This window comes from Ciconia boyciana, chromosome 15 (genome assembly GCF_034638445.1).
Source record: "Ciconia boyciana chromosome 15, ASM3463844v1, whole genome shotgun sequence".
Classification (NCBI taxonomy): Eukaryota; Metazoa; Chordata; class Aves; order Ciconiiformes; family Ciconiidae; genus Ciconia; species Ciconia boyciana.
The window spans coordinates 10,676,620-10,700,714 of NC_132948.1; the positions used below are offsets into that span (position 1 = coordinate 10,676,620).

At 50.9% G+C, this 24,095-nt stretch overlaps 1 protein-coding gene across 12 annotated transcripts in view; it reads right to left on the reverse strand.

Moving 5' to 3' along the window:
* The window catches only part of NCOR2 (nuclear receptor corepressor 2), a 257,644-nt gene that overhangs the window by 147,177 nt on the left and 86,372 nt on the right, over positions 1-24,095 (reverse strand). For 10 of the 12 annotated variants that reach the window (XM_072880181.1, XM_072880177.1, XM_072880178.1 and 7 more), the window contains exons 3-4: positions 18,096-18,223; positions 8,209-8,389 (exon numbers count right to left, since the gene is read on the reverse strand). In XM_072880181.1, the coding sequence (XP_072736282.1) occupies positions 8,209-8,389; positions 18,096-18,223 (309 nt within the window). Of the gene's footprint in view, positions 1-3,695; positions 3,855-8,208; positions 8,390-18,095; positions 18,224-24,095 lie in introns of those variants that run through there. The other 2 variants (XM_072880183.1, XM_072880185.1) reach the window with 2 other exon arrangements.

Here is a 24,095-nt window from a genome sequence, read left to right on the forward strand (position 1 = left end):
AGCGGTGGCTGGCACAGCCCTCCTCAGCCTGCACCATCCCCGCGCCTGGAGCAACGCACAGGAGACCGCTGCCAGTTCCTGCCACACCAACCCCATTTCCTAAGTCCCACCTGAGGACTGACAAAGTTAAGTAGCAAACTAGCTTTGCTCTCCTGTATTTCCAGGACATAACAGGGCACATAAGAACCCTTGCTATTAAAGAAAAAAACAGATACATATAACATGTACAAGCACTTCAAAGATGGAGAAGAAAATCTCCATGAATCCACACAGCACACCCAGCTTGCAACGCTGCCCTGTTGCAAGCAGAAAAAACTGGCAATATTTCTTCCAATTACAGGGGTGAGGCACACAAAGTCAAGGGACTTTCTTTCCCTCAAGCAGATCAGGTGAGATGTTGCACTGCGCGAGCCTTGTAATATTGACTGCATGGAACAGAAAAGTCCAATTATGTAAATGATGAAGCAGGCTCCCGAGAAGCAGCCAGCCTTATCACGCCGCCCTTCTCCACCGCTATGGCTTGAAAGGCAATTTAAAAGGTTGTTTTGGATGTCGATCACCACAAATGAGCTGAAGAAGTGCGAAACAACAACCTGCGCTTGAGGCACCGTTAGTTTGCCCGTCGGTTTTCCAGCTGTGCTGAGCCTCGGCCCCGCTCTCCGTGGCTCGGGGACCACCGCAGGCTGGAGCAGCTGGGGCAGGGGAGAGCCGGGCTGCAGGCGGCTCGGGGAAGGTCAAGGTCAGTTTTTACATCCTGCCTCCGGAGCGTTTCCGCAGCCCACGAGGGCTTTCCCTGCCATGCCCGAGTCTCTCAGGCCACGGTTCAGTTCTTCGGCCATAGGAACTTCAGCTGAAAAATGGAATAAAATCAGTTGTCTTGTCGACCTCAGTGCTCCTTCCTTTTACCCCCCCGCCCCAGGGCTAGCTGGAGGAGCCAAACATCTCACAAGGACTACGCAATGCCTAACAGTGTCTGCTTTTCAAATGAAACCAGCATGAGTCCGTGCATGGGACAGAGCATCCCATTCCAGATACAACACTCCTCTGGCTGTTTGTTCCCTGGGCTTCCCGTCCCGAGCTGGTGCATGGCACAGGCTGCTGACAAGCCCTCGCAGCCATCCTGGCATGGCCACTTCGCAGCAGGCGATGCAATGAACTCCCGGGCACGCCGCGAGAGCCAGACTGCTTGCACAAGGCAGACGCACGCTCCCGAACGTGTGTGTTCACGCGCAGGTGAGCAGGGGTCGACACGCTCACACGCATCCTCCCACGATTTGGAAATGATCTGCAGAGCAGGGAGGAAAGCAGGGGAAAGGAGAAATCCAGCCAGAAGTGTTTGCACTGTGACAACGTGAACAATGCAAATATTTCAGCTTTTAAATATGTTTGGAATGACAGAGAATGCCAACATCTCCCTCATCTTCCCAGAAATAGCTTTGAGTCATTGCTGCTCTAACGCAAAGTTCCCCCCGCCCCTTCCCCCCCCCCACCGAATCATTTTTGCAATCAGATTTTTATCAAGCACAAGTCAACAGCGTCAGCAACCACACGGCAGATGGGTGGATGTTGAACACATCACAGGAGGATCCTCCTACAGCTGCTGAACTCGACAACCCCATGCCACTCGCTCCCGATGGGTGCCCAACTGCACCACCAGCCTCGGGACCGTGGGGAAAGCCCAGCCTGCCTCCCCGTGCAAGGAGAGTTAATAAGAAATGTCGTTCTCTGCAGGGGAAGGAGGACAAAAGCAGGAAAGACTTAGGTATGTTTGTACCCACTAAAATTGTTGCATTTCACTGCTCAGACCTGAGGTTAGAGCCACTTCAATAGCAGTCCACCCCTCCAAGAAGCGGCTGGGGAGCCATGCAGCGTCTGCACGCTTCACATCAAGCATCCTGCAGTCCTTAGGGTGAGAATTTGTCTTCCTGGGGCAAGATGTTTGGGGTATTTCACCTTTCACAGGGTGAGAATTACTCTTCTTCTCGTGGCAAAACGTCTGAGGCATTTCACCTTTCACAGGGCTGATCAAGCCACACACTTTGTGCAAGGCACAGAGCTCTGCATCTCAGCTGGGTTTCGGATAACCTGGAGCGAGCGGCAGGGTGCTGGCAGCACCGGCACGTCCCCTCTCCATCAGCGCTACCGCTGCTCCGCCAGGATCGCTCTGCCTGGGTGTCCCGCAGGGCTCCCTGGCAGCCGCCCCCTCCCCACCAGATGTGGGCACAGCCACAGCTGGCCACGGAAACGGCTCCCTGTCCTGCGGCAGAGGTGCACAGCCAAGGAGGACAGCCCTGCGCTGCTGCTGGGTCCCTGCTTGCAGACGTTCATCACAAGCCCAAATAATGAGCCCAGAGCTCTTTTTCCCAAGTGAAAAACAACCTCCAGCAGAGAAGGGAGAGCCCAATGTGATCCATGCCGCACCTTCAGAGGCTACGGGAGGACACGCGCCCGGTGATGGCCGACGCTCACAGCTTCATTTAGTTCTCCAGCCCCTCTGTGCTATTGTTCCGTGGCAATAAATCAGGGGGAGGCGCTGGAATTCAGGGCTGGTTTCTACAAGAGGGAGCCCGGGGTGCGGGAACCGAGACGCTGCCTCGCTCTTCCTTGCTCATGCCCTCAGTGGCCGCTGTGCTCAGCACCTTTGAGCCCTCCACTCCTACGCATCCCGTTGGAGCAGCGCAGCTCTCCCAGTTCAAAGCACTGCTGCGTTTCCACCCCCTCCGCTCCCTTCCCCCAGCACTGGATTACTCAATTAGAGATTATGCTTTTGCCAGTTACCTCCAAGCCAAGTGGGGCCCCTGCCAAGGTCAACACAAGTTCCAGCCAGTTTCATTAATAACTGCGAGACCAACCCACTGGAAACTCTGAGAGGTTAATCCCAGCAACAGATCAATGTTCCCATAACAAAGCCACAGAGCAGAAACGCCACTGGTGATTTACCAGCCAGCCCAGATATCCGTACTGGGAGCTGCAGCGCTGCCCCTCCAAGCATCCCTCCCCGTGCTGGGGCAAACCCTGCTGCGGGAGTCCCCAGCCTCCCGCTCCTCTCCCCCGGCACATTCGGCAAGGGCTGGAGCAGCACCAGGGAACGGCACTGCCAAGGCACCAGCCAGCACGGCGAGAAGGAAGCAGGGCTCCCGAAAGGCCTTTCAGTTGTCCTCGGTGCTCTGCCAGCCTGCGGCCAGGGCAGGGGTTAGCAGGCTAGCCAAGAGCCTCTCCGTCCCACAGCCTGTTTTCCAGGAGTTTATTGTAAATTGGGCTCTGGAACGGGTAGCCAGTGTGAAATTTGGCATGTATGCTGCTGGCTTCAATGCGTCATTACAAGGGCATTTTAAATGTGTTAATTCCTCCTTTTTCAATTAATTGCTTTTAAAGCTACATTAACGTGCATCAAAGCAAAATACCCTTTGCTCTAATTTCTGCTTTGCCATACATATTTCCTGGCCTTGGTGCTGTCTCTTCCAGGACTCTCCTCTTCCCTTTTTAGTCCGTAGCACAACATAAACACTCATGCAGAAAGGGAAGAAATTAAAATCCTTCAACAATGTAAAGCAGAGTCCAAGTCCTAACAACACATGGCTTCTTAATAGCCTTTTTTCCATCAATAGTTGTTAATTATTTTACAAAAGAGGGAAGTGGCATTGTCCCTTGTACAGACAGGGAAATCTGAGATACAGAAAGGTGAAGAGACTTACCCGGTGACCAGCGGCCTGCCAGGGCAGATGGCAGCGAGGTTCAGGTTTCCTAAGCCTCCACCCAGCCCCGTACCCGTGGGACTACATGGCTCCCCGTAAGCGCATTCCTGCTGGAGCAATAGGCTACGCGTAAGTGCAGCCAGCCAGCCCTTGCAAGGGGACTAAATGCAGATCACAACTGACTCACATCCTATAGGAAGGAGCAGCAAACCACGTACGTGGTGGAAAAGCAGTCTCAGAAATGGGAAGAAGAACAAGTGGAAGCATAATGGGAATAAGAAGAGATGGGAAAGGCAGGACTAACCTCCAGCTCTGGAGAGGGGAGAGCAGGCGCTGCTCGACCAGACGTGCCACGCTCACCGTCCCTACGGGGCAGGATCGCACGCAGCACCAGCTGCGCACGTATGCACAGAGACGGGATCGTGCAGATACATTACTGGCCTGCTCTGGAGCCGTCTGCTTTACTCTTATCTGCTGTTACATGATGGAGGTCTGTGACTTTCTCTATCGGAAAGAAAGCAGAAGCCACCGAGGGTCCTGGGAACCAGCTCCTGCACCTCTGCCAAGAGCACACCCGGCAAGTCTGCATCACGGCAGCTCTTCCAGCACATCTCACATCCAGGCTTGCAGTGATTGAAAAAACAGTCCTGCTTTAGTTTTGCCTGGTTATTCTCAGCCAGCTCAAGGGAGTACCTTCTCAGAGGCAGCGTCAGCCCACGCTGACACAGAGGGCACGAGGAGATTTCATTTCTCCCCCAGCAGACCGAGCTCGCCTGAGCCCTCCTGGCTCCGTCCAGCAGTAGGAGCACAGGACTACATGCACTGCAGCAACGTCACAGCAACCCCTCTTGCAGGGAAAAAGATGCTTAAGTTGGGGAAAGCAGGCAAGAAAACAACCTTCTCTTCCCCCGCTTGAAAAGAAACACCAGCATTCGAGGATACGAGTAATGCGAGGTTCATAAGGAAAGGTAATATCTTTTACTAGACCAACTGAGATTTAGCTGTAAAGCTGCTGCTTTTGAAAGGCACGCTACCCAAAAGCATGTCTCTCTTCTCCAGCTATAACGCGCTGATCTAACAGAAGACATTACCTTCTCCTTTCAAACCAAGCCTCACCTGGAGCAAGGCTGCAGTGATCCTGAACAGGGTAAAGGGGCCCAGCTCACCCTACATTTGGGAGAAGTAGATGAGGAATAAAAGACCTAAGAGATCCACTTCTCTTCTGGTGGTGGTAATGGGAAAAAGTCTAGAACCTGTCACCAGCATTTGCCCCATCAATTACTTCATCTGTGTTCAGAGCACAGATTACAGCCCAAAACAGAGGCCTTGGAAATGTGCAGGAATGGTGTTAACTTCTCTCCCCTGGGCTGAAGATTGGTAAACACGATATAACCCGTAGTTTTCAGGGACGCGCTAAACTCACACCACCAGAGACCTGATTCTGCACCTCAGCTCCGACACTGCTCTGAAACCAGAGACCAACAGGTACCCGCTGCCTGAAAGCAACATCCATTGCTGCTGCATTACAGTTACGGCCCTTGGGATAGTCAGGCTGGCACCCAGAGTGTATAAGCAAACCCCTACCCTTTTTATTGAGGGTTTTGTGAAACTCTTTACTGTGCAAAAATAAGCTCAATCTGCAAAATCACCACAAAAAGCAGTCCTAGCACTGTTACTTGGATGAGTAAATTGAGCTCCTCCCCACACAGTGACTGCAACAACATGGAATGGGGTAAGGGGTAAGTGAACAACTCCTAGGATACTCTGTCTAAACAACCACCAGCATGTTTAGTAATACCAGGCTCACGTGGTGAATCTCACCTAAAGAGCTCACCCAGCTTGCAAAGCTGCCCTAGATAAAGTATGAAATGACTTCGTTAGGCACTGAGTCAGCAGCACAGATGGAACAGCAAATTTCTCCTCCAGTCACTGGGACACACGTTCTGCCGCCACGCGTGTGCCACCGCTCTGGTCCACACGCAGCTCGCAGATACACAGAGACCTCTGGCTCTGCACCCACCTTGCAGAGTGCTTGCAGGAAGGGAAGAAGCTTGCAGAATCACCCCTGAGAACAGAGGACATGACGAGCAAGCAGGAAAAATGCGGCGCTGCTAGAAGTGAAGCGTGGGCTAGTGTCCGCAGGGATGGAGCAGAGTGGGAATTAGCCGCCAGGACGGGCTGCATCGTGACGTGTTGTTTTAGGAGGTCACATCAGCCAGGCAGAGGAGCTGACAGCAGCGATGGAGCTCAGCACAGAGCCTCTCAGGAAGGTCTTTATCAGCTGTTCTAGATGGTGATTTACACCATCAGAGCCCAGTGCTGAATTCAGCTGTTGCTGGCTTAGCATGGATGCAAGAAGTAGTTTTACATGTGTAAATAGCCCAGATATGCAAGTGTCCAGAGCTTGTGGCTAAAGACCAGTCTCAGCTCTTTGCATTTCCTCTGGACCAGCACACCCAGAACAGCTCCTCTAACACGCCAGGGCTCAGGGCGATGCACACATCAGCTGCAGCAGCTTTACCATGGCCTTAATGCCCACAAGCAGTTTATAGCCTAGTGTGAGGATGACTGCTCAAGAATAAAGGCAAAAGACTGCTATTAGTCCAATTTCCCAATCTGCAAAGGCAGATATACCTTCAGAGTGGTGGTCCTACACCCCAGACTTGCCTTCTGCTCCTAACCACTTGAACAGCACTGAGGTCATCATCCCAGTCTGGCAGCGAGCTCCATCAAACCCATTCCGGAAACAGCCACTGCTAGTTTTGAGCAACTAATCCCAGCTCCACTTAAGCTCTCACCAGTCAGGAACACCACATTTTTTTCTTCCTTCCAGACCCTGAAGTTACAAATGGCTCCACTAAAAGCATAATCTTGTCTTGTTGAATTGTATCTCACGGCTTTCCCTCTCTCTCTCTCTTTCATTAACAAATGTTTTAAGCCCCATAAAATGCATGTAATTCTTGGAAACGTGTCACAGACCAAGAAACAAATGCAGCTCCTGAACTCACCAACTAATGCCTCAACAGCAGCTTTGCCTATTAGAAACAAATAGCTGAGACAACACATGGGGTTTTGGTGAGAAGCAGAACAGAATTGCTGATGGAAATAATGTGCAGACAGAAAAGCCGTCCTGGTTTCCTCACATCTTTGGAGGGGGATTTTTTGTTTCATGGGCAACAGTTTATTTTTCCCATCAGCCACCCAAGCCAGCATCCCACGGGTATACTCTATGGTTCAGAGCCACCACAATACATCTCAGCGGCACAGAGAGCAGAATCCTGGCTAGTCACAGCATCGCCTCGTTAAGATACATCTCGGAGGGAGCAGCAAAGATGGGACACAGAAGAGCCACACCATCTCAGAGGCACCTTTTCCAAGGCAACACACTATCAAGAGCTAAAGGAGAGCAAACTGATGTGTCTGGTGCATTTCTCGTGGTCTCCAAGTTCAAACACAGCTCTTTAAAGAGCTGCTCCATCCCTTCCAGCATCAGCTCACCATTCCTAACTGGCAGTCCCTGCAGCCCTCTCCTCCAGATCCAGCCAGGCCTCCCTTGGCATCTGAACTACCCCAAAAGTTAAATGTCCTTCTCACTCGAGACAGGTCAGAGGGATCTCATGTAAAGCCCATCGGTACTGTACAGGTCAGAGATGTCTGAATATCCTGGCACTCCCAAGCAAGACCTTTCTTGCCCACGTGTTATTTCAGTCAGCTCTCACAGGGATACAGCAAACCATCCTGTGGTCCCAGGTGAGGACGCCGACTTCCATTTCATTTCACTGAGGGCTCAGACATCTCCCAAGCCCAGCCTGCAGCTGCATTAACCCTCAGTGCTCACAGCACTGGAGCTTGCATCGGCAGCACAAGCCAGCTGCCCCCAGCAAGACTTCCCTGCCAACCAGGAATATGTCCAAGCCCGAGGTAAAATCAAATACAATTTACCCCAACAGAGCATGAAAGTAATTCCAAATAGGCACACAAGCAAGGGATTTCTCTTTGCAACATTTATTACATGTGCACAGGGGACAATTGCAAGTAAACAATCTGCTTTGTTAAATGAGACTAAGACAAGGCAGGCTTTCCTGGGGAAGATTATATTAAAGAACCACCAGCAACCTATTCAAACCCTTCAAACACCAATATTAAATAAAGACATGTGATAAATGAGAAAGGTCAAGTAAAAATCAAATCAGGGCACAGTATCCAGAAAAGCCAGACATTACCATCCCTAATTCAGCCTACAGGAGCTTCCAAATTGTTCTGGTGCATCTAACAGCCCAGTAAATGCAAGCCCATGACTGTAACAGTTATGGGGAAAGCTGATACGCTTCTGTTTCCCCAAAGTGGTCACCCCATCTCAGTGAATACCATCCAACACTACCAAGCACTGCTTGATGCATCAGGAACCACCATCTACACTGATTTCAGTAGCGGCTCAGAGCCTCGAGGGTAGCTCTACACAAGCCAAGGGGATCCCACACCCAGCTAGCATCGCGGGCCACTGCCCCCTTACCTTTGAGAGATCCTCTGTCCCTCCCTGCTGGCTCTGGTTCAGGAGAGGCGAGTGCCGCATCAGGGGGTCCTGCAGCAGATCCAGGCGCGGTCTCTTGGTTTCAATGAACTCCAAGTCCGACGGCTTGGTCAGGTCAGAGAGATAGGAATGCGCCTCGGTCCTCAGGTGCAACTCCTGAGATCTGGGGACAAAGAGAAAGGAGCCTTTAGAAAACAAACCACCTCTGCTCTTCCCTGCTCTACGACTACGAGGAGGACAGAGGGCTCAACTTCTGCCCGTTTCCCAGAAGGATGCATGAAGGGAGGCCAGGCGGCCCTAGACTCAAACATCTCAGGTCTTTGCAGACCCGGGAGGCACAGCTCCACAGCTGGGCACGGTGCATCTCCTGGAGCGCTCGCTGCACGCAGGCAGAACCAGGCATCACCGGGGAGCAGGACGTGGGGTGCAGCATCACCGCCACCCTAAAAGCCCAAGAGGCCACCCTGCCATCCCCCTCCTCAGTACCGCTGCCACGTCACCTGGACAGCCTTGCTGCCATCTCCTGTCCCACCACACGCGGTGCGTGGCTGTCCCTACACCAGGGCAAACTAAACGAGGCTGCAGGTTTGAGCCTTCCCTGCTATGCCACGTGGGTTGGGCTGGCCAGAAAAAGCCAAAGCTCGGAAAATCCTCAAACCTGGCCCATAAATCCCCTTGTGGCCCCTAAGACCAGGCGGAGCTCCCTTCTGCCACGTTTGGCTTATTTAGTCAAAGGTACCTGCACCACTGTTTATATTTAGCATCCTCTATAGGAATACCAAAGATTATATGCTGGGGAAAAAATGCATACTCCTCCGTGGCTAGACAGTAGGGATTTATTTTTCCAGGATGGGGGAGGAAAGAAACCGGCCACATGTAGCTGCACGTCTCTGACACAGACCTGGCAAGCTGTAAAGGCACATTATCCAGTGATAGCAACTGCACCGACGAGTCACACCGGGCTCAAATATCTTTCACCTGTTAAATATGATGCAGTTGGTAATACCTGGAAATTAGGTTTGGTTTTGCTTTTTTTAAACAAATGTGAAACTTTTTTTGTAGCTCTATTTTTCCTAGCAGGATTCTCTTGTGGGAATTGTAAAGGGATCCTACAAAAACACATTAAACCTTTTACTATGCCCAAGGATCAGCTTTGCTGCAGCAGCTCCAAGGGTGTGTTTCTAACACTTCAGGCAGAAGTGTCTCTTAAAAAAATAAAAATAAAATGAAGCACAGGAGATTCCAAGCTTGGAAGAAAACATGGCTTTTTTTTCTTTTCCCCTTAAACAAGATTGTTCAAGTTCTCCTGAGCTGCGTGGTGAAGTAACCTCCCCAGTTACCAAACATCGACAAACTACACAGCCTTTGAAGCTACTCGAAGGGAGGAAGGGAGGGGATGCGTTTTGCCAAGAGCAAGCGTAAAAGACAGGGGGTCTTGTGCATCATTTGGCCCCCACCCACAAACTGCAACTGCTGATGTTAATTTTTACCTAGCTAATTAAATATCTCAGAGAGGATGACAAAAAGGGAAGGACCCAGAGCCCTCTGAAGCCAGCGGGAGCCTTTCCAGTGGCTGTAACAGCTCTGGACTGCATCCAGAGAGAGGAGGAACCCAGCGAAAGCCACCTTCTCGGGGGCACCACCTCGAGCAAAGCCCTCTGCCCTCCCCTGCAGCAGTGTGGCAAACTCAACCCTGCTCCAGGGAAGCAAGATAAAGTTGGGTTTGGGTTTTTTTTTTTTTTACTTAAACATCAACAGCAGGCACAAAGCATGTGCAGGCCAAACTCTGCTGCTGTGGGTTTGGCACAGGTGGCCAGCGCTGGGATTCAGGCAGCAGCTTTGCTGCTGACACACAGAAACAGAATCTGGCTCATCCTCTTCCTCCTCCCCAGCACAAAGGGGACGGGAGAGCGGGGAGGCTCTGGCACTGCCTTGGCACTCCAATCGCCAGCCTATGAGAGAGCAAACGCGCAGCTCACGCAGCAAACTTTTCAGCGCAGAACAGCTCTTAAATTTGGCATTGGAGCACAGCTCGCTTCACCTGCAAACACTTTCACACTGAATGATCCTCAACTTTTCTCAGCAAGCCCAGAAATATCTCCTGGCACCTCTCAGGTTTCCTGCTGGCTTGTCCCAACCCCTCGTGCAAACCCTGCCTGCCCGCAGCTGCACGCCGACATTTCAGGCTCTGCTGTAAAACCCAGTAACAATAAGCAACTGTTGAGCTGGGCAGGTGTTAAAATATTCCAACACCCAAGGCTCTGCTGTACCAAGGCAATTAAAAATCAGATGTATTTATTTTCACTTCTCCCCCCCCCCCGGCCTTTTTTTCTAAGGCTGTATTACCAAGAAGCTGCTAACTGACACAGGACAGCTCTGAGACCTCTGCAGTTGTAAGAACGCAACCCAACCTGACATGACTCCTACGCTCAGAAAAAACATGTATTTTTAAGATAAGAGCAACACTCAGCTTTACAAAGGCAGTTACTTACAGCGAGGCAGGGGCCATGCCGGGGAAAGCAGCTGCAATGTTATAGGGTGCTATTTTATTTCCATTTCCACATCCATTGGAACTGCTATTAACTTTATCCACTGGAATTTCCAGCCGCTCCCAAGATCGCTTTGCCCGACACAACCCGCTCAGCCTGTCCCGGCTGCAAATACAAATGCTCTTGCTTGAAGCCTTCGCACCTTTCACTCTTTACATCCACACCTGCAGCCAGCTCTTTACAACAGACTTCTATACAGTGATGACATTGCTGTCAGCATAAAACCAGCCCTGCCTGAAACACCCTCCCGTTACACCGAGTCTGGGGTTTTGCTGCATTTTCCAAATAGTTCCCACCTGGCTGGTTTATTCCAGAGATTCCTACTTTGCTGAAGGGAAAGAGTGTTTTTAATTGTATGCGAGTTATGCATGATTAAATGAAATAAACTAAATGCCAGCCGTAATTATGAAGTGGAGCACGTTAGTCTTCACCTGGAGTCCTTCGCCACAAACACTAAACTACTCAAAAGAAGCGGAGTGGCATGGGATCTGCTGACGCACCGAGGCTGGGTGCCCAGGGTTTGCCCCGTCATCCAGCCGACCGCACACAGCTTTGCTTTGGGCAAGTCTGAGCCCAGAAGACCAAGACAACCCAAGATTAGGCCGTTGGTTTACTACTAATCTGACAAACCAATCGCACCCTACCAGCTGCAGGGCCACGTTATTCATTCATGGGGGCCATTTCCTCAGCAGACTCACAGCAGGTATGAGCAGCTAAAATCCTACACCAAGTGCAGGGCACCTGCGACTCACTCCAGTACATGCAGGTCATTGGGACCTGGGAAAACATCTTCTGCTGCATTATACCTACACCAGAACCAGCTGAGCACAAGATGTGCTGAAAAAAAAGTTGTTGGCTGCTAGCTGGGTATAGAGGAAGCTGAGAGCATCTCTCTCCTGGGAGAGAGGATCAAATGAGACATCCTGAGCTGCCCTTGGGGTTTGTAAGAGCAGCCCTGATGAGATCTAAATGGGTCTTACCTTTATTTTCTTTACTTTGCTGAAGCCAAATCACAGGGAAATGGGCAAGTACAAACTTTTTGGGAGGTCAAAGAGGACTCTCCCAGCCCGCTAACCCACCTCAGGAGCACACTGCCCGGCTCTTCAGAGCAAGGCAACCCTCCCCTGCTCTTCAAACCTTCCTGTTTCTCCATCAGCTGAGCAGCAGAAGGTGGCAGCAGGAGGAATGACTGCTATTCTGCAACATCCAGTGAACCAGCTTGACTTCACGAAGATGTGCCTCTTGCACCAAGGGCTCAAAACACCAGCAGCAACTCTGAGCCGGCTCCCACCAACTTCCCAGCAAGGGCACATTTTAAGTTTTGCTCCCATCTGCAAATATTGTTCCCCACATCACGGGGCCAAACAACATAACCAGGCTGGAAAACTGGCTCTCGCTGTCTTGGAACCAGAACCAAGACAAACGATCGCCTTGCTGCAGCTGTTTATTTCCTCTGGCTGAGATGGTTTGGTGGGAAATTGCCTCCAAAAATAAGTTTTAAAAAAAGTCTCCAGCCCCCACAGGTACAGACAGACAATAAAATGCTTTTGAGAGCAAGTAATATAGAAAACCACTAGTGTCGAAGTGAATTATTTATAGCCAACGCTAAGATTTGTCAGAGGTTTCAGCAACCCCTTTACAGCTAATGATAGCCAGAGTGCGAGACTGGGCAAATTGAGGCCTGTTAAAGAGAGAAACTGGAGGGTTTGTAGGAGCAAACCTGCCACCAGGCAGCTATAAAAACACGTACAGGGCCAACTGATACATTCCCTCTGTCGTACGGGCAGAGAGGGAGAAAAACCATCACGACTTAACAACAGAGGCCATGGGAAGAGCAGCCTGTCTGGATGGGGAAGGTGGAGCTCTCACGCCCTCAGCAGCGTCTGCCAGCAGCAGGATTTCTTCTTGAGTCTTCACAAGCCAAAAGGCGTGGGACAGCCTCGAGCAGTATGCTTAGCTCACCACGTAGTCCAGCTCAAGGACTCCCAGGTCCTCACGAGGTCTGACCCAGCGCCTGTGACCAGGCAGTCCCACATGCACCCTCGTGGCGTTCCGGCTGTGCATTCCCACACCAGGGCAGGTAGCTGTGCCTCAGCCGCTCCGCGCAACCCCCTCAGCCAACTTCTTCCAAACCAACTGCAATTTAGATGAGAGCAGATGCTTTATTTACAACTTGCATATTGAAGATCCCCATACACAGAGCCTGAATTATTCATGGACGGGACCAGCAGAAGCTTTAACACTGTGCCACCCAACGGCAGTGCCTCACTCAAGAGGAGGAGACGGAATATTTGTGTCTCTCCACAAGCTCCCCCACATGCTTTCTCCAGGCATCCAAAACCTGGAGGAAAAGCCTTCTTGGCAGTCCTGGGTAGCTGGAGCACTCCCTGAACTAATGGCCTTCAGGGACATCCCACATTTCACCAGGGCTGCTGCACACATTGCAAGATCACCTTTCCTCCCCCAAAATAAATCTGGTTCAAGATTATGCACAGGAAAGTTGCTTCATGAACTTTTACCCCTCCGTCCCAGCCAAGGCAAAGCCCAGGTTTCCCCTCACACCTTCCTGCCAGGGCACACTGGCCCACTCCACGAAGCCTAGGGTCTCCACATCTCTGTGGAGCCTCGGTCACCCTCCGTGCCCACCCGTGGACATGCCCACAGCCCACACCAGAGCAGAGGGTACTTGCGAGACAAGGCTTGTCACCAAGTGCCTACATGCCAGCATCTGCCCTCTCCAGCCGTTATTTTCCCACGTTCATTTATGGGGAGGAAAAAAATGTGGCTTCCAGAACATCACTTCAAGAGCGAAAAGACAAAGATGTATGGTTGCAGGGATTTCAGCCGCACCACCGCTCACTCCTGAGAAAAGGGTCACCTTTAAAAATGGAAACTTAATTAAAGACCATAAATAAAATCAGATCGGTCACGCTGTTAACTCGGGAGCAGTTGGTGCCATTTGGCCCAGCACAGATGAAGACCGAGAGCTGCACGTGATTTCCAGCAGCCACGCACACCGCCCCGGCTTCCCACCGCTCCCCGGGCTCCTCAGCCAACAGGATTAATCACATTCAATAAGCACAGTAATTAGGCCTGCTCTCATGCTATATTGCACATGGCTGTATCGGATGGCTGCAGAAACACAGCAGCTGCTTAACGTATCCTAAATGTCATACTTCAGATCAACACCGGGCAAACTCTTCAAACTCCTCATGACTGCTAAGCAGAAAGGCTCTGAAAAAGGAGCATGGTCCCACGAACTGGGAAAATAATCTCCTATGAAAATAGTGACTCATCTTATTCTGGATAAAGGCGGAATATACTGTGTTAACATGCATACCGCTTATTTACAGCCACATTTTCTGCCAGAGAAGCCATTATCCACCCCAACATTCCTGTGTTAATACGGAATCTTGCTCCAAAATCGTCATGTTTATAAGTAGTCAGAAAAATCCAGTTCCTTGATTTTTCAGACCCCTCACCTCACTGGCACCTGCCATTTAACACTCAACCCAGTTTTTCTCATTTCTTTTGCAGACCAAAATCTATAGAGAAGAGAAAAAAACCCTAATCCTTGTCACCTTGCCAGGACATTCCTCTGCAAGTATTCATGGTACGACTTGTACCAACAGCAGATCCTGAAATACTTCTCTTCGCTCCTGCAGTCCAGTTGGCACAGCCAACCGAACAAGCTAAGGGGAAGTCTGTGGATCCTTCCAAGAAAAAGCCTGCTACCAAAAAAACCATCAAGGAAAGCAGCACATCCCTGCAAAGACAGACAGAGCCAACTTTCCCTATAGCAACAGATTCAAAGTGGTTCAAGTTTTCCTTCCGTCTTCCAAGCCAGAATTGCTGCACAGGGAGTTCAAGTCTCTACCCACTCACCAAGGGGTGATGACTACTCTCAAGACTGATGTACTCGGAGAAGGGCAGTCTGCGACTCCCCAGCATCTCCTGCAGGACTGGGCTGCCCAGGGTGGGAAGCAGGAGGCACGTCACCCCCGAGGAGGAGAGCCCACGATGGTGACACTTCAGGAACTGGTTCTCCCCATCCTGCCTGACCCACCAAGCTCAGCTGGAGGACGTCCAGCTGCCTGAGCCTGACATTCAACGAGCTTAAAACACTGTGCCCATGGTGAAATGCTTCACCGCTTGTTCCCTTTTCACCGGGCCACAACTAACCACCACCCTGGTGGCTACAGCAAAACTGCAGCCAGGAGAGACAGAAAACCTGCAAAGCTGTAGGAAGACCATCTAAGCAAGCCCAAATGATTTCTGCAGGATTTAAAGCATCCATGGGGTCAAGCCTCAAATACCATGTGCAAAGACAGCCTGCACAGGCTTTAGAGATCTGCCCAAGGTGAAGGTAAAGCCAAACTGGGGGACAATCCCCAAAACGGGCACAGAGTAAAGCGAATCCCTGCGGTTTCCAGGAGAGGAGGGCAACAGTGGCCGCCCGCCGGGCAGGTGGGCCCAGAGGAACCAGGACTGAACAGCCCGAGGGCCGAACCACACTCTCCGGCTGCAGGCACTGCTCTGGATCAGCACGAGGCATGGCAATGGCAGGGATGTCAATCTGGGAACACGCACAGGGCTCGATCTCCAGTGCTGTCAGTCCGCCACATTCCACTTGCACACATTCCACTTGCACCAGACTCGCAAATTGACTTCTTTAAGGAGGGGAGTGGTCCTGGAAAAGCATCAGCCACCACAACCAACAGCAGACAGGCTGCTTCCTCTGAACACCCAAAGCAATGGGGGATTGGAAGGGTTCCCCTCCGCCGACACTTGCTTCAAGGGGAGGATTGTCTCACGCCCACCACCACTGCATGCCATGTGGGGTATCCAGCAGGGAACCAAGGTGAGGGTCTTCCTTTCAGACACAGCACACCCCTGTTTCTCTCTCTATTTACCTCCTATGTCCATGTTGCAGACATTACTTGTTTGCCTTTGGTCACTCCCTCCTCCCCAGTCCCTCACGCTGAGAGCCAGCTGCCTCTGCTCAAAACCATCAATCCCAGCCCAGGAACAAAGCCAAAGTGCTTACAGATGCGCCCAGCGTCAACCTGCCAAAGGGACTCAGTTGCAGAGACGGCTGCTTTCACCGCCCTCCCTTGCCCAGGCTTTGCTCCACACCAGGCAGAGCCAGAGCTATTTTTTGGGGGTTGACATCCATGACCGACCCAACCTGCTCCAGAAGCTCCCGGGTCTTGGCCCTTGAGCACCCGAGGAACCCAAACACCCAAGGGGCTCCATTTACAACATATCAGGTGCTGTTTTAGAGGAGATCCTCACACCACAAAGACGAAAAAGCAAAGCCCCCATAGGGTAGATTTTTAAGTGTCGTGCTTAAAGATGCAGAGAAACAGTAGTTGGCTTTGCAAAATGGACTAACATCTCCCCAACTCCACCCAGTTTGAATGGCTTCAATAATTAATTACACTGGGTTGAAAATTTCTGCAGACCCCCCCCATCCTGCATCCCCAGATGCCCAAAAAAATTTTTTTAATGAGTCTATATCCCAGCATTCTGGCACAAGATGCCAACTGAGCTGAACTTAAGTGGAATTTTTAGCTTTATTACCCAGTATAATTTTTGCAAAAGTTCAATTTTTCGGATGTTACAGGGAAAAGGAGTGAAAAGTAAGTTGGGTCTGTTCCAGAAAAAGTTTCTTTTTATAGCATGCTGAAACTTCACCATTCAGGATGAAAGTGCTGAAGTAACCATGATAACCATTTGGATGCGTATCTAGACCCAGCAACCTCGATTGATACTTACCCACATTCATGTCATTGTCAACACAAAAACAAGTTTGGAGAGTTTGAAACATTTGTAAGCCAAAGCGAGATGCTTGGATGACCACACCAGATTAGGCGTGTGGTAAAGTAGACACCAAGGCTTGCAGCTGGTTTTTTTAGTTACGTGGAAGAACCAAGATACATTTTTTAAAATAGCATACTCAGACCTTGAAACCTTCATTGAACTGGAGAGGAGAACTGGTTCTCCATTTTGCAAACCGTAAGTAGTGTGAAAAACAAAACCAGGCATGAGCATGTTGCCAGGTCTTCTTTACCCACCTCCCCCAAATTTAGCTGAATCTGACCCACTTCCAACTTAACCGTGTTACTTTCTGCTAAGAAATAAAAGCACTGAGAAATCAAAGCAAGCCAAGGCAATGCAACATGCAGCTATAAATGACTAGTCATCAGAAGTGACATTACCCTCTGTACGTGCAGGTGCCACAGGCACAACCCAGAACACCACATCCAGGAGGGCAGATGCAAAACTGACTTTGGAGGCTGCTTTTTGCCTCCAAATTCTCATGGTTTTGTTCCTGCCGAGCACCAAGCCAAATCCATCCCACCAGAAAAAGAGGGTCCTGTCTGCATCTATGCCCTTATGCATCCAGCACCCTGAGGTCTTTCTCCTCTCCCCTAATAATTATTATTTTAGAGAAACAGATTCATCTCTCTGACTGCACTGTTTTTATTCTTAGCCCGACTAAGGAATAAGCATAAAAAAATAGTTTGCATAAATCTACTGCAGCAAGGCTCTTATTTCACTTCCAGGCCAGTTTTTTCCAAAACCACTAAGCATCAAATGCAGAAGAGAAACTGTGCGAGCGCAGCGTTTTGTGATGAAACAGAGAGTGAGAGTGATGGCCTTCAGAACAGATCAGGTCCTGTGGTTAAAGCATCTACAGCATTTCCAGCCACACGGCACTTGCCCGAGTCGCACCCAAAAACACTGCCAGCCTCCCATGGGAGGCTACGAAAGCAATTGGTGACGCGGGGAGAGCCGCGAGAGGAGCAGACAGGAAAAAAGCAGCTTGGAGAAAGTTGTGAGGGGAATGCAGAAAGAGAAACAAAAACAATGAAACCGGGGAGGAAGAGCAGCAGAAGAGGAAGCGGAGATGCACAGTGGAAATGAGCTCTTCTCACTCCTCCCTTCAGCCTCGGGAGCCGCAGACCAAACCCAACCACACGGCTTTATTTTCTACGTTGAACAAAGCCAGTGCAACCAGTCACAGCGACGTGTAGCTTCACAGAAGCGAGGGGGATGGGTTTTTTTGTTGTTTGGTATTTTTAAGATGTCTTTAAAATGCATGACAGTCCAAGGGAAGAAACCAGAAGGCAAAGGTACCACTCGCATTAGCACAACGAAGCTAAGACTGGCACAGAGACTGAGCGCAGTCGGTAGCAACACACAACATGGCATTGCCCAGGTCTCAGAGCCCTCCTCTGCAGCACAGCGCTGCGCAGAATACTTGCTAAGGCAGTCGGGATGCCCACGGCTCGGGAGGAGGCAGGGAACCGGTACCTTTCATTGCCTGGCTGGAACTCGGAGAGCAGGGACGGCCTCCGCCGCTGCGGCTGCATGATAGACCCCGGCGGGAGGTGGGAAGCGAAATCCCTGGAATGATGCTGGTACTCCAACAGCGCGACGTCCTGCAGAAAAACACAGGAGAGCTCGGTAGGCTGGTGGCAACTTTCAAGCAAGCAGCAAACCCCGGCAACTCAGAAGAAACCATACAGATACTCCTCCTTTGAAGCACTGGGTGCCGGACCACACAGCTCAGTGCTTTCCCCCCCCAAAAGGGTTCCCAGTAACCCCCAGTCCCGCACCGTTTTGGGATGGTAGCTCGGCCCCTGGTCCAACCTGCCTGCAGCCTTTTACTGGGGCTGCTCGCCAGCTGGCTCCTGCGATGGGACCCCAGCAAGCTCAACCCAGCCGCCAGGCACGCACACAGAGATTTTTGGCATCCAAGCAATCCTGATGACAACTTCAAATCCGAGAGGAAGAACAGGTAAGAAGAAAATTAAAAGTCACAGGATACTTTCAGCTTCAATAATCCACGCAGCAGTTATGAAGAAATAAAAAAGAAAATTAAAAAAAGGAAAGAAGAGAAATCACAAATGTTATCTTGAGAATGCCCCTTTAAACACAGCTCCCCTGGGCTGAGCTCAAGGGGTTTGAAAGGACAGTTTGCTACTTATTATGTGTACATCCCTTTTGTTCCTTGACCCTTGGAGAGTACAGTACAGTATGTTCCTGATTTTAATTAAATGAGAAGCCCTCCTGCTCTGTGCCACAGACTGATTCCAGCAACAGTATTTTAGCAGCTACATTCAACTGCTATTTTTTATTTGCAGATAGATACTTGACCAGAAGACTAATCATCTAATTAACTAAGACCTTCAGCAATGGCTTAGAAAGCCCTGCCACAGAATATCCCTGGTAACACTGACACACATTTATGTTAGAAGAACCAATCCCACCTGGGAGCCTATTTTGAACAGTTCTCAACTGGAACAAAAAAGCTCCAACTCCCTCAAAAAGAAAAAAAAAATTCAGAGTCTAAGGAAAAAAAATAAATCATTAAATAAAATACCACATGCATGCAGTTGGGGGTGCGGGCAGGGGACTCTCAGCCCTAACAGCTGCAACAGAAATTATTTGATCTGCTGTAGTGAAGACTGACATGCTCCAGTACTAGGGAAGCTGGAGAAGTGGCCCCAGCAAGGTGCACGGCAGGCAAAGAAAGGATTTGGGAGCTTAAATAGCAACAACCTGCCCCTAGAGACCCCCTCTCCCGAGCTGTAAGTGAACAGAGCAGCCCAGAGCTGGATGCCATGCTCTCCTCCAGTGGGCTGCAGAGTAGAAGGGAATATCAAAGCCCAACATCTTTGGCCACCAGAGGGTAAAACAAGATGTTTGCATAGCAGCTTTCTGGAAAGCCAGGAAGAAAAACTGAAATTGTAAGCACGCGGTCCAGGGGAGCCAAGAAAAGCAGGCGCTCTCGCACAAAAGCTGAGCAGGCCAAATAACAGATGGAGGAGGAAAGGGAATGGTGGTGTCTGATGGCCACCACTTCTCCTTGTGCCTAGAAAGGTGCACCAGTTTTTGGAATCGGGTTCATTTCTCCCCAGCATCAGGCAATAGTGTGGTGCTGCTCCTTTTCTGTTCTGACTGATCTTGTGAAACACCAGGAATCAGGGACCTCTGCCAGCCCCAAATTCCTGGACTCCACCTCCAGCCTGGCCATTTCAGACCTCGGCCTCTGGGGCAAGGGGTGTCTTCAGACAGGTTCTTGCGACATAAGGAGGGCATTACTGGGACAGCGTCTACTCATCCTCGTGGGGATGTTCTACTTCTGCTGTAAACCCAGGTGTTAAGAGAGGATGCTACCCCGTGATGCTGCTTTTTCTTCATCCACGCAGGAGGCTCTGGGGGGCTGCAGGACAGAATATACCCCGGGGCCAAGCACAGACAGGACAAACTTGGACATCTGAAGTGTAGGAGCCCCTTAGCTCTTACAGCCCCAGCCAAAGCAGAATCACTGCCTACAACGCTGCCTTCCCCACGTTCGCACTTGTCCTGGTTTTAACAAAAACCAAAAAAAAAAAAAAAAAAAAAAGCAATGCAGCTCCTGACATCCACCTACAAAACAAACACACCATGTCTGGGAAGACACACCAACAGGCCCACAAGCAGGACCGTCACCTTCTGTGGGCGTATAAACAAGAATTACCTGTCTGGGAGGCTCGAAGGCTGTGCCCTTGAGAAAAAAAAGAAGGCTCTTGCATGTCCCGAGAACCATCTGTTTTTCCTTTTCCCGCTGCCCACACTTAGCTGAGCTTTGCCTTTTCCTCCTCTAACCCCCGTCAGAAAATTGCTGGTGGAGCTCAGAGCTTGCTGGCGTGGCCTGAAGTGACAGAGAAGCTGGTTAGGCAGAGCGGTTAGCTTGGGGCCGGGATGGCAGACATGCCCCTCCGGCTTCTCTAGACATCGCCCAACTCGCTCTCTGACTCGCTCCGCTCTGCTCATATCAGCGTTCGGTTTTACCAGAAGACAACATAACCTAAAAATTAGTGAGGAGCATTAAAACAGACAAATTTCTGTGCCCTGTGATGAACTGTCAAAGGAACCATGGGAGACCTGGCAGGACATGGGTGGATTAATCGCTCAGAAAGTTACTACAGTAAATTACACTGTGAGCTATGACTCACAAATATGCCGGAAAGGTTTACGAGCTGCCTTCGGAAGAGGCTTCAATTTTGTTTAGCAGTGTTTTAAAGACGTATGCTGGGAGGCACCTTGCTGCCAGCGCCGCTGCACCTTCCACTCGCGGGCAGAGATGCAGGAGCGGTGTCCAGCGGGTGCCACCTGAATTCCCCACCGCTGAAGCACGCAGCACAAGCGTGATTTAGTGCCCATCGCGATCTAAAATTTCGAGCGCAGCCTTGGCACCTGCTCAAGGACAGCTATAAGACACCTGAAATAAAACACCTAAAAAATTCTGCAGCCCCAAGCTACATGTTGTTCCATTTCCTCTCCATTGCTTTGCTGGTTTTTGCTCAATTACTTTTTGCTCTCCCTCTTTCTCTCTTTGCATCCCGTCCTGCCCTCTGCAAACCCTCCTCCCATGCCCCAAATCTGCTGATGTGTCGGAGCACCTTCTCCAGGGTCCTCAATTCTCCCATTGCCTCTGGTCAGGACTTTGTTCCTTTCACACCAACCTTCCTGTTGTTCCTTGTGGTTCAGGTGTTCCCACACAGATGTACTTTGTGGAAGATTTGCAGAATTTCATAAATTCAGTAAGTGTCATGAAATAGAAATTAAGGAAGCAGAAAGACCATGGGTAGGGGCTCTGGCACATCAACAGATTTGGGGGGCGGGAGGAGGGTTTGCAGAGGGCAGGAAGAGATGCAAAGAGAAGATGAGCAAGAAGTAGAATTGAGCACCTTTTCCACTTCTGTTGGTAGAAATTAAGCTTCTCTACTCAGGCAAAAGAGGGGGAATATTTCCAAAACAAAACCAAAGCAAAGCAACCAAAATCACTTTTGGAACTCTCAATGTCAAGACCTTATTCTCCTGATAAAACAGCAGCTTCCCAAAATATAACCCCAGGTGAAAGGAACTGTGTCCCCTCTAACCATGTAGGCAGAATACAAACAAACAGGCCAGAGTTTCCTCTCCCTAGACTGCACCAACTAGAGCCATAAACGGTTCGAGAACCGGCCCAGCGATGCCGAGGCTGAGCTGCCACGGTCAGGGTTACACCCTCCTGTCCCCCACACACCTCTCTGGCAGCGGCTCTCCGCCGGCCACGAGAGCAGAGCTGTATTCAGGCTAGTCCCTGGGGCATCCGTCCTCTCCAACGGAAGCAAATCCACACGATGCCACGGGAGCAGCCTCATAAGCTGTCAGAAAGCTTGTATGAACTGGGGAGATAGGGCCCAGGCACAGCCAGCACAGAGGTCCCCAAAAACACCTCTACCGCAGAGCACTGGAGGGAGGATCCCGTCCTCCAGCACAGACATTTGTGCCCAGCATCCCTTCGGCAGCTCCGCGCCACAACCCTGCAACGCACATCCTTGCTCTGGTGCCTCCTGCAACAACCCACCCACCCATGCCCGGCCAACCCACGCTTGCCCACGGGCAGCAGTGACGTGCTCCAGGTCAGGAGCAGGCTTGGAAAACTGTGGAAGTCACCCAGCCAGGAGAGGAAGGTTGGATTCCTGTCACTGGGAGCAGCTTGGCATCCAAGTGCAGTGAAGAGGCTGAGTCGTCTCTGTCTTCCAGTCCCAGAAACGCATTGCTTTGTCCTTCACAAGCCACCTGGAATTACAGCATGCTGGATAGCTGCCCTGGCCCAGACCATCAGCCTCACACACAAGAAACAGACACTTCAAAACCAGCAAGCCACATCTCCAAAGCTTAGGCTGAAGCCAGCTAATTAAAATTAGAAAAACAACAAGGAAAATCTACATTATTCAGTTTCAAACTATGCACCTGCGCTAGCTCCTGAGCACATCACCCGGATGAAATCAAATCAGGGAGCAAGCTCTTCAGGGCTGAGGCAGCTCAGCCTCACACTGCACTGCCCCAGCTCCAAGAGACCCACTGAGAAGGGGCTGCACACTGCCGTAAGCAGAGGGACACACAGCAGCGATGTGGGGCTGTGCGGCTGCTGCTTGGGAGGCAGGTGATGGGGAGCACAGACAAACAGCTGCTGGTACCATCACCAGAACTGCAGCTCCCCATAGCAGAAGATTTTGGGCGCCCACAGCACAGCATACACTGCAATTCAGCAGCAGAGCCACAAGTACCCAGGGGCAGACTTCAGCATCCCACGCGAATGCTGCAAACCCCTGGCCTTTACACAGGGGTCTGATTCCCTCTCCCTTACACCAAACGCGTTTCAGTCGAAGCCTGACATGGGTGATGCTGAAGACAGAACTCACGGCTGCTGCCTGCTGCAGCGACTGGTGGGGAAGGGTCTTGCGGGGAACACGACTGAAACGCAGCCACTTTCTGCCTACGCAACGCCAGAAACCTGCCCTGAGGAGAGCTGGCTCCGGCGGGTCCTTCCGAGCAGCTCCTGGCCCCACACCACAAAGCCGCTGGCTGGGCTGGGCCAGCACTAGCAGCGTCACCGAAGATGGACAGACACTGAGAGTGCCTACAGTGCCATAAATCACCCCGGCAGAGCAATACAGCATAATGCCAACATTTAGATAAATAAAATGCTAAAGAGCCAAAAGCAGCCTCGTTAAAATATACTGCTTCTTCATGCAGCAGACTGAAGAGGTACTTGGGCCCAGCCAGAGGTGCCGAAAGCGTCCTTTGCTGCCAGCGAGGAAGGCTGGACACGTCCAACGCTGCCCCTGCCCGAGGGTGCTGGGAGGGGAGCCGGTGGAAGCACTCCCTGGCCCAAGGTCCTTTTGTGTTATTACTTGATTCAGGAGCGCCGTCTCCCTCCCCTTCCTGGAAAATCCTCTGACCCTAAATAACCCCAGTCTATCAGGCTCATTTAGGTACGCTAATCAAACTGTCTAAAACCAGGAGACTGAATGCAATATTACAGAAAAACCCTCGGCAACACAAAACCAGACAGCGCTGTGGAAGGGAAAAAAAAAAAAAAGCAGCTTTTTTCCCCCTATTTTTAAATTTTTTTTTAAAGCTTTCAGCCTGCTGCCCTACCTATCACAATGTCTCCAGTAAAATCTTCTGTGCTGTCCCCGACCTCAGGATAACCCACACACTAAACTAATAACTGCACGCAGCCGCGCAACCTTTCTGCCTCTCTCGCTTTCTGTTTTGAACGCATGCACTTGCTGGTGCGCTTCATTTCTCCTTCCCCTGCTTGCAGCTGCCCAGGTCCAGGTTGCCTGACCTCCAACAAGGAGGAAGAAAGAGGGGTTTGAAAGCGATGCTGGAAGCACCCCCAGGTGCTGACCTGCAGCACACAGAGCCAGGCAACGCTGTGCCATGGCCAACGGCAGCTCTGACCCTGCCCTCCCAGCTCCAGAGCAG